The 11039-nt window shown below is 29.9% G+C and overlaps 2 protein-coding genes across 2 annotated transcripts; one reads left to right on the forward strand and one right to left on the reverse strand.

Annotated features, from left to right (window-relative positions):
• Window positions 1-3674: 3674 nt before the first annotated feature.
• LOC135926905 (putative uncharacterized protein DDB_G0271982) lies at window positions 3675-5723 on the reverse strand. The gene is given in 3 exon segments (XM_065462839.1): window positions 3675-3851; window positions 4214-4407; window positions 5693-5723. Coding segments are annotated over 3 exon segments (402 nt in total).
• Window positions 5724-8626: 2903 nt separating this feature from the next.
• Window positions 8627-9001, forward strand: LOC135926906 (uncharacterized). Its single transcript, XM_065462840.1, has one exon. The coding sequence runs from the start codon at window positions 8627-8629 to the stop codon at window positions 8999-9001; it is 375 nt and encodes a 124-aa protein (XP_065318912.1).
• The last annotated feature ends 2038 nt before the right edge of the window (window positions 9002-11039 follow it).

Below are 11039 nucleotides of genomic sequence, written 5' to 3' on the forward strand. Positions count from 1 at the left end.
ATTTATTCCAAACAATTATAAGAAATTTATTTATAAAATTTAATAGACATATAGTTGATTTTACTCTTATTATATAGAATTAATTATAACATACTAGGTAAAATTCCCACTTTACAGACATATTTGACAGTTAGAGAATATATTACAGTTATTAATTTAACAAATTTTACTAATCAATGCTCTTGATTTTAAATAGAGCAACAATTTGTATTCAATTATTTAACGCCATCTATTTATATTAAGTAAAAATCATAGTTAAATTTAATCTTCATATTATTCATCCCACAATGTCTTTAAAAGATATTTTCTGATGTCCTTATCAATATTTTAGAGTTTTCTGTAAAATATATAATTGGCTATATTGGTAAAAATTACTTGATTGTCATTTGATAATTAGATATACTGTAAATCTACTACATATAATATTCCACTGTTCGTATTGTGCTTTAATATTTTTTTACCTAAGGTATTCTAATTTTATCAATAGTTTTATAATTATATTTTACTTTTATTAAGATAAATAAATTAAAATTACTCACTTTATAAAAAATTATATTTGATATATTATAATTTTATGGATCTATTATTAATAATTATAATACATTTCACTTCTGTCTTAAGACTTATTTTTGGCTTATATTCCATTTATTAAAAACATTTTTGGTTCATTTTACATATTTATAAATTTATTTTCTAAAAAATCTATAAATTATGATGAATAGTTTTATAAAAAATATCAACTTTTCATTCTTCCTATTAAATTATTATTTAAGATATGCATACATATTTGAGGTCAGAGTGAGGAGGATTAAGGGGATATTTTTTTATTAGCTAAAAATGATATTTACAAAAAGTGATAAATTTCTGAAGGGGGGGGGGGGAATTTCTCCTGCTCCCCCCCCCCCCTCGGCTACGCCTATGTTTTCATATATACAATTTAGATTTGTTTTAAGGTACTTTACGAAAAGAACATTTTAAGTTAATAAAGTTTTTACATATAAAAAAGAAAAGTAGGATAACTTTTTAAAGGTCGTACAAAATATATTTAACAAAAAGAAAAGTCAAAAAGGTCGTATGAAATATATTTAACATATACTATAATAATAAAGAATATTTTATATAAAATAAATAATGGATATATTTTATTATAAATAGAATATAAAATTGTTTTCCATTCTTTTCTTTCTTCAGCAAAAAAAGGAATATTTTTCTTTACCTTTTGCTCTCCCTGCTCCTTTCCATATTTTCTTCCCTTTCTCCTTTCCCATTTTCTTTTCCTTCTCATTTTCCTTTCCCTTTCTTTTTTTTTTTATTTTTCTTTTTATTTTTTTTTTTCTTTTTCTTTTTCTTTTTGTTTTTCTTTTATTTTTTATTTTTATTTTTATTTTTTATTTTTATTTTTATTTTTATTTTTATTTTTGTTTTTATTTTTATTTTTATTTTTATTTTATTTTATTTTATTTTTATTTTTATTTTATTTTTATTTTTATTTTTATTTTTATTTTTATTTTTATTTTTATTTTTATTTTTATTTTTATTTTTATTTTTATTTTTATTTTTATTTTTATTTTTATTTTTATTTTTATTTTTATTTTTATTTTTATTTTTATTTTTATTTTTATTTTTATTTTTATTTTATTTTTATTTTTATTTTTATTTTTATTTTTATTTTTATTTTTATTTTTATTTTTATTTTTATTTTTATTTTTATTTTTATTTTTATTTTTATTTTTATTTTTATTTATTTTATTTTTATTTTTATTTTTATTTTTATTTTTATTTTTATTTTTATTTTTATTTTTATTTTTATTTTTATTTTTATTTTTATTTTTATTTTTATTTTTATTTTTATTTTTATTTTTATTTTATTTTTATTTTTATTTTTATTTTTATTTTTATTTTATTTTTATTTTTATTTTTATTTTTATTTTTATTTTTATTTTTATTTTTATTTTTATTTTTATTTTTATTTTTATTTTTATTTTTATTTTTATTTTTATTTTTATTTTTATTTTTATTTTTATTTTTATTTTTATTTTTATTTTTATTTTTATTTTTATTTTTATTTTTATTTTTATTTTTATTTTTATTTATTTTTATTTTTATTTTTATTTTTATTTTTATTTTTATTTTTATTTTTATTTTTATTTTTTTATTTTTATTTTTATTTTTCTTTCACTTTCACTTTCACTTTCACCTTCACTTTTCCTTTTTTATTTATTATTTCTTTCACTTTTCCCTTTTGTAATATTTATATTTCACTTTCCATTATCCCTTTATCTATCCTTTTCTTCTCACCCCATTTACTTTTTCCACTTCTCCTCCCTTTTTCTTTTCTCTTTCTTTTCTTTTTCTTTTTCTTTTCTTTTCCTTTTTCATTTCATATTTTCCCATTTTCTTTTCCTTACTTTTTTGCCTTCCCTTTTTTCTTTACTTTACCCTCTTCCTCTCCCTGCTTTTTCCATATTTTCTTTCCTTTCTCCTTTCCCTTTTTTCTTTCCATTCCCTCTTCTCTTTTCATTTTTCTTTCACTTCTCCTTTTTTATATTTTTCTTTCATTTTCTCTTTCTCTTTTTCTTTTTCTTTGTTTTTTATTTCACTTTCCATTATCCCGCTTTCTTTCCTATTTTTCTCACTCCATTTCTATTTTTCCCTTCTCCTTCCTTCCTATTCTTTCCTTTTCCTTTTCTTTCCCTCTTTCATTTCATATTTTTCTTCTTTTTCCAAGCGTTTGCTTTCCATTTTCCTTTCCATTCCTTTTCTTCCTCTCCCTGCTCCTTTCCAGATTTTCCTTTCTTTCCTTTCCCGTTTTCTTTCTTTTACCTTTTCCTCTCCCTGCTACTTTCCAAATTTTCCTTCGCATTTTTTTTCCTTCTCATTTTCCTTTCCTTTTTTTTTTCCTTTATCTTTTTTTCCCTTTACATTTTTTTCCCTTCTTTTCCTTTTTCTCTTCCTTGCTCTTTCTTTTCCTTACTCATTTTCTTTCCTTTCTCTTCTTTCTTACCTCTCCCCTCTTTATTTCCTTTCCTCTTTTTCTTTCATTTTTCTTTCACATTTCCTTTTTTATTTATTTTTATTTCACTTTCCCCTTTTCTCTATTTTTTATTTTACTTTCCATTATCCCGTTTCCTTTTCTTCTCACCCTATTTCCTTTTTTCCCTTCTCCCACCTTTTTTCCCTTCTTTTTCTTTTCTATTTTCCTTTTTATTTTTATTTTCCATTACCCTCCTTTTTCTTTCATCCCTTTTCTTTCCGTTTTTCTCTTAATTTTTATTTCGCTTTTCCGTTATCTCCACTTTTTCTTTCACTTTCCCTTTTTCTTTTGCTTTTCCTTCTGTTTTCTTTCGCTTTTCCTTCCATTTTCTTTTACTTTTCCTTACATTTTCCTTCTCCTTTCTCTTTTTGCACTTCTCCCTTTTCTTTTCTTCCCTCTTCCTTTTTAGTAGTTTACTCCTTCTTTCAATTTCCCTTTTTCCTACCCTGCATATTTTTTTCTATTGCTGTGTCGCCTTACACTTACCATTATATTTTCTATCCCCCCCCCCCATTTTTTCCCTTTTCCCCTTTCTTTCCCTTATTTTTTTTCCATTTTTTTCCCCTCTTCTTTTTTCTTTCCTCTTACCTTTTCTTTTACTATCTCTTTTCTTTTTCCCTTTCCTTTACTGTTTTTTTTCCTATTCCATTTCCTTTTCTATATATTCCTTTTTTCGCTTTATCTTTCTTATATTTTCCCTTCTCTTTTCCTTTCCCTGCCTTTTTCTTCCACTTTCCTTTTTCTATTCCCTGTTCTTTTCCTTTTCCTTTTCCTTTTCTTTTCCTTTTCTTTTCTTTTCCTTGCCCTTTTCCTTCTCCTTTCGCCTTCCTCTATTCTTTCCCTTTTTCTTTTACCTTTCCTAACCTCACCCCCCCCCATTATATTTAACATTTTCTTTTCATTACCCTTTTCATTATCTTCTTTTCCCCTCTTCCCTTTTTAATTTCCTTTCTATATTCCTTTTTTTCTCTTTTCCTTCCTTACCCTTTTATTTTCTCTCTTATTATCTTTCCCTTTCTTTTTTGACTTTTACTTTATTTCCCTTTCCCTTTTTTTATTTCCTTTTTATTTCCTTTTCATTTCCAATTTTCTTTTACTTTTCTCTTTTCCTTTACATATTTATTTTCCCTTTCCCTTTCTCTTTCTTTTCTTTTCTTTTCTTTTCTTTTCTTTTCTTTTCTTTTCTTTTCTTTTTTCTTTCTCTTTTCTTTTTTTTTCTTTTTTTCTTTTTTTTTCTTTTTTTCTTTTTTTTTCTTTTCTCATTCTCTATTTCCTTTTTCTTCTCCCTCTTTCCTTTTCCTTTTTCCTTTTTCCTCTTTCCTTTTCCTTTTCCTTTTCCTTTTCCTTTCTTTTCCCTTTCTTTTCCTTTTCCTCTTTTATTTAATCTTTTATATTATTAATTTCCTTATCCTTTCGTCTTTCCTCTTTTCTTTCCATTTCCCCCTTTCTTTTCTTTTCTTTTCTTTTCTTTTCTTTTCTTTTCTTTTCTTTTCTTTCTTTTCTTTTTCTTTTCTTTTCTTTCTTTTCTTTTCTTTTCTTTTCTTTTCTTTTCTTTTCTTTCCTTTCCTTTCCTTTCCTTTCCTTTCCTTTCCTTTCCTTTCCTTTTCCTTTCCTTCTCCTTTCCTTTCCTTTCCTTTCCTTTCCTTTCCTTTCCTTTTCCTTTCCTTTCCTTTCCTCTCCTTTCCTTTCCTTTCCTTTCCTTTCCTTTCCTTTCCTTTCCTTTCCTTTCCTTTCCTTTTCCTTTCCTTTCCTTTCCTTTCCTTCTTTCCTTTCCTTTCCTTTCCTTTCCCTTCCTTTCCTTTCCTTTCCTTTCCTTTCCTTTCCCTATCCTATCCTTTCCTTTCCTTATTCCCTTTTTCCTTCTCTTTTCCTTTCTTTTCCTTTTCTTTTCTTTCCTTTCCTTTCTTTTCCTTTCTTTTCCTTTTTCTCTTTCCTCCTTCTCTTTCTCTTTTCCTTTCTTTTCCTTTTAATTTTTTTTTCTTTTTACCTTCCTTTCCCCTTTAATTTCCCTATTTTTCTCCATCTTCTATACTAATCCTCTTTCATACCCCTTTTTATTCCCTTCTTTCCATTTTCCTTTCCCTTTTCTCTCCATTTTTTTCCCTTCTTTTTCCTTTTCCTTTCTCTTTCCTATTTCCTTCATCTTTCTTTTTTCTTTCCCTCCAAATTCCTTTCACTTCTCCTGCTTCTCATTTCTTCTTCTTTTCTTTTCTTTTCTTTTTTTTTCTTTTCTTCATTCTTATAAAATATTTAATCCCAACTGATTCTAGCTTGCCATTTTCTTTAAAGTACAAGTATTTTCCCGTTAAAAGTATGATCAAAAAAGGAAAGGGTTCGATCAAAAAAAGAAAAGATCGAATTAAAAGGGGAAAATTTTAATTCAAAAAGGGAAATCGTTTTTTTTTAAATTTAAGAAAAAATTATATTTTCAAGGATCTCACATTATAGAAAGCTTTCCAAAATGGTTCTCCAAACAATATTCATCTTAATTCGCATATATACCTATTATTGTGCATATAGTCTCTCCCAAAATCCTACCTTCAGCCTCATAGTGACGGGGGATTGGCAACGTCTTTTGGCGGCTAACGGAGGTCTAAAAGGTTTACTGTGATCTGGGTCTAGAATAAGATCACTGTCTCCTTGACGGGGTATAAAAACCTCTTAAAGAGGTTGATGTCAGGAAGGGCATCCGATTGTAAAACCTTGCTACAAAATTTCCCTATGGTTGCAACAAAGCATGGGCGGGGTACAGCCCAAAGTATCCCGTGGACCTCCTCATCCCCCTACGACAAAAAGAAGGATGGGAAACCTGGTGGAACCACGATTCATTAGTACCCCGTGGGCATCCTCATCCGCCTACGACAAAAAGAAGGATGGGAAACCTGGTGGAACCACGATTCATGAAAATGAAACTTATGACGGCCATAAACGACCTGATAATAAGTGGAGAAACCAGTTTACTGGGGATCGAGTTAGGGTAGTGACATGGAATGTTGAAAGTATGACGGGAAGAGCGGGAGAAGTGGTCGATGTATTGCATAGAAGATATAGATGTGTGCTACATACAGGAGACTAGATGGAAAGAAAATTGCACACGAATGATCTAGTGAAAAGTATAAATTCTTTTGGCAAGGAAGTATTGATGGTAAGGTTGGAGTTGGGGTATTGGTTGCAGCGAAATTGGTAGACAAAGTAGTCGAAGTGAGAAGGCTAGATAACGAGATAATGGTTATCAAGATGATTTTTGGTAGAAAGCTATATAATATTATCTCGGCATATGTTCCTCAGGTTGGAAGATGTAAAGAAGAGAAAGATATATTTTGGGACAGTCTTTTGGGGGTGACATCAAGACTGGCAAATGAAGAGGGGATTATCCTGGCTGCTGATCTGAATGGACATGTGTAAGCGAGTAGTGAGGGTTTTGAAGAAGTACATGGAGGGTTCTGTTACGGCATGAGAAATTTGGAAGGAGAGAGGATTTTAGATTTTAGTGATGCTATGGATAACATTGTCTGTAATACAATGTTTAAGAAAGAATCTGAGAAGCTGGTGACTTATAAGTCGGGTAGTACCAAAGGTGCAGTGGATTATTTGTTATTAAGGAGATGTGATCGATGTATAAAAAAATATGAAAGTGATACCGGGAAATGTATAAATCAACATCGACTAGTTGTAGGAGATCTCACTCTTAAAGGTGCCAGGATCACTAAAAGAAAGTTTATGCCAAGGCTGAAGGTTTGGAAACTGAAGGAGGGGAGTGTTAGATGTCAATTCAATATGACATTGGCGATTAGGGTAGGCGGATGTGGCACAAGCATCTGGTGTAAAGAACAAGTGGGAAGCCATGAAAAAAGCCTGGGTGATGACAACTTAGGAGGTATGTGGATGGACAAAAGGGCCGCCTAGACATATGGAGACTTGGTGGTGGAACCCGGAGGTAGCGAAATCTGCGGATGAGAAACGCAGGTGTTTTAAAGAATGGTATAATAGTAAGGATAATAGTGAACGATATTTACAAGATGGCGAAATGAAATGCTAAGGAATTAATAGCGAAGGCGCAAGAAGAAAAAAGACAGGAGTTTGCTAAAGAAATGGGATGAGTTGATGGAATGGGAAATATGGTTCGAATGGCAAAGCAGGATGGCAAAAAAGAGGCAGGATGTGGTGTTAAATGTTTGAAAAATATGGAAGGAAAAATGATGATTGATAGTAGTGATATTAAGAACACCTGGAAGATCTATATTAAAGGACTTTTGAATGAGCAAAATGAATGGGATAATTATGTTAGTTGTGCAAAGATAGAAGGTCCAGGGTGTAAATTTTGCAAGGACGAGATATAGAGAGCAGTGAAAAAGGTGAAAAGGGAAGGCATCGGGTTTAACGATGGTGGTATCAGAGATGTTTAAAGGTTCTGATGATTTAGGGATTGAATAGTTAATGTATTTAGCCAATCAAATTATCACAGAAGGAACTACTCCCGAGGACTGGCGAAGAAGTATAATTATCCCAGGATACAAGGGGAAAGGTGATCCTTTAGATTGCGGGTCTTACAGAGCTATTAAACTCTTGGAACATGCAATGAAAGTATGGGTGTTAGAGAAGCGGATAAGGGAACAAACTAAAATTGATGAAATGCAGTTTGGTTTTACATCGGGAAAAGGCACGACAGATGCAATTTTTGTGGTGAGACAAATGCAGGAGAAATATTTTGCCTAGGAAAAGATACTTTATTATGCGTTTGTTGATTTGGGAAAAGCATTTGATAGGGTGCCGCGTGAGATTACTAGATGGGCCTTGATAAAATCAGGTGTGGAGGAAGGGTTGGTTATCGCAGTGATGGCAATGTATGTTGGAGCACAAACAGCAGTACGGACGGATTATGGTGATAGTGACAGCTTTGAGGTGAAGGTAGGACTTCATCAAGGATCCGTGCTGGGTCCATTATTATATCATAGTAATGGATGTGGTGGCTAGAGAAATGCGTGAAGGACTTCCCTTGGAGCTATTATATGCAGATGACCTTGTAATGGCAAACAGTGAGGAAGAATTGAGGGATAAAATTTGTAAATGGAAGATGACTATGGAAGTAAAGGGCCTGAAAATGAATGCATTAAAGACAAAGGTGATGATTGTGGTGGAGAAAATCTAAAGATGGAGGAATCCGGTAAGTGGCCTTGTGGTGTATGTGGGAAAGGAGTTGCTAGAAATTCTATCCAATGCACCAGATGCCAGAAATGGGTACATAATAGATGTAGCTGGAAAAGGGGAAGTTTGATGTTAGAAAGAATGACCTTTATTTATAGAACATGCATGAAAGGGATACATAATAATGGTAACCTAGAAAATGGTGGTCTGGATATTGGCAATCGGTTAACCCTAGAAAAAGTGGATAAGTTTTGTTATTTAGGTGATATGCTAAACGCAGATGGTGGTGTAAATTCTGCCATTGTTGCAAGGATCAGACAAGCTTGAAAGAAGTTCAGAGAGATGTCGTCTATTCTTACAAATAAAAAAGTCTCTCTGAAGTTAAATGGGAAAGTTTACATAAGCTGTGTGAGGAGTTGTTTAATTTATGGCGGCGGAACATGGGCAATGAAAGCGACTCATAAAGCCAAATTAGAAAGAACAGAGATGAGGATGATTAGATGGATGTGTGGGGTATATCTGAGAGAGAGAAAAACTAGCAAAGAATTGCGAGCAAGATTGGGTATAGAAATGATCGGAGTGATAATGCGACGAAATAGACTAAGATGGCTTGGGCATGTGGAACGTATGACAAAAGATGACTGGGTAAAGAGATGCACCTTGATGGAAATAGGAGGATCAAGACCTAGAAGAAGACCCAAGATGACGTGGACAAATGTGATAGCGGCGGATATGAGAAGCATGAATCTTACAAATATTGATGCTCAGGACCGTCAAAAATGGAAAAGAAAAATCAGAGGGAAAACTGGCCTACCCGGGTAAACCTGGATATCGCCATAAAACGGAGAAGAAGAATTTTGCATATAGTAAATTTTGTGTAATTTTTATTTCTCATTGTTCCTGCTCAATTAAATTAGCTATTGAAAATATAGTCATTTATATTATGGCAATACATAAATTAATAATATTTTTTTAATATCCATCAACCACATATCCATATTATATTTTTATTTAAACTCTGATATCTCATGATTTGATACTTCGCCATTTGTTATTCAGCACTATTTTTGATTCACGGAAATTGATTTCGTGCCATTTGTAATTCCCAAGCTACACTACCACCGGCCTAAGGCTGGGCTGATATCAAAAAATAAAAATAAATATTCTTCAAATCATTCAATTCTAAATTCAACTCATACTAAAGTAAATTCAATTCTAATAAGTCATATGACGTGTAACCCAACTAACAATGTAAAATAAAGTTAGTCATCTATATATACTAAAAATGCTGCTTATACTTTCTAACATCTTAGATTACATCTAATTTAGCTTCTTGATATTCCAACTATTTCTAGAGAGTTGAACCCTCTATTTTCAATGCATTAATATTTTTTTAAATTATTCATTTGTTTTTATTTTAGAGAACAAGCCCCATCTTAACCTCCCTTAATGATTGTACGATGCTAATTTATACGTCATTAATAAAAAAAGAAGATGGCAGGTAAATCAACAAAATAAACGTTTCAGGGATCGTGAAGGCCAACAAATACTAACAATGCTAAATAAGGTTGGTAATCTATATATATATATATATACTAAAAATGCCTAAATGTTCTTCTTATATTTTTTTATATTTTAGATTACATCTATTTTAGCTACTGATGATATTCCCACTATTTCTAGAGAGTTGAATCTAATATTGACTCCTCTTCAGGTTCAAGGCTTTAATATTTTTTATTATCCTTTTGTTTTTATTTTAGATAACAAGCCCTGTCTTAACTAGTGTTGTTAAAAAGCCAAGTTTATACGGCTCCGACCTCGAAGTCGGAGCCGAAAAATTGGCTTAGGCTCAAGCCGGCTCATTGGCTCAAGCCGGCTCAGAATTTGGCTCGAGTCTAATACTGAGCCAAAATTTATTAATTTAAATATTTTAAAAGAATATAATAAATATTTTTTTTGTTTTTAAATTTTTTTTAAAACATAATAATTTATATTATATTATTATATTATGAAAATAGACTTATTTATTTGATGTTTTTTTTAATAAAAAAAAATGCTATGCTGATATTGTAATATTATTTTTGTTACAATTTATTAGTAATTTTCATGTCATGCCCAAAATATTAAGCAAAAAAATTCTTTTGAAAAAGATTTTTAAACATTTGATAAGAATTTTAAATTTTCTTTATAATTGAGGAAATTTTTTGAGAATTTTTTTATAAATTTATGTATATTAAAAGAATTGGTTTTTTCTAAATTACTTTTTTAAAAATATTGATTTGCTAACATGTTTAAATAAAACTTCAGTGAATATGTACCTAGATAAGTGACAATTGTCATAATCGTTATTCTTGAAGTTTATTGAATTCTTTTGTCGCAAATGGGTTTAAATATAGGTTGTAAACATGTTAAATTAAAATTTCAGTGAAGATGTACTATAGATAAGTGACAATTGTCATAATCGTTATTTTTAAAGTTTTTTGAATTTTTTTAACGCAAATGGGTAAAAATATATATTGTAAAAATGTTAAATTAAAATTTCATGAAGATGTACTATAGATAAGTGACAATTATCATAATCGTTATTTTTAAAGTTTTTAATTTTTTTTGATGTAAATGGGCTAAAATAAGCAGGCGCGTACGCAGGAATTTGTTCTGGGGGGGGGGGGATAATAAAATTTTTTAAGAAATATTATTGTTAATTAAAAATACTAAGCATAAATTTATTAGGAATAATAACTTTTATAATTCACAATTCTTAATTAATGTGAATTAGAGGTGGGCGCGGGCCGTGAAATTAGGCGTGACCCATCGTGTCACGGTGGGTCACGGCGTGAGTGTTAATAAATTTTAAATTCCA

Source organism: Gordionus sp. m RMFG-2023, chromosome 3, assembly GCF_954871325.1.
Source record: "Gordionus sp. m RMFG-2023 chromosome 3, tfGorSpeb1-WG-v2, whole genome shotgun sequence".
NCBI lineage: Eukaryota > Metazoa > Nematomorpha > Gordioida > Chordodea > Parachordodidae > Gordionus > Gordionus sp. m RMFG-2023.

Bases quoted from the DNA above. Each gene is read 5' to 3' on its own strand.
- LOC135926906 (XM_065462840.1), top strand. From the start codon at position 8,627: ATGAAAGCGACTCATAAAGCCAAATTAGAAAGAACAGAGATGAGGATG.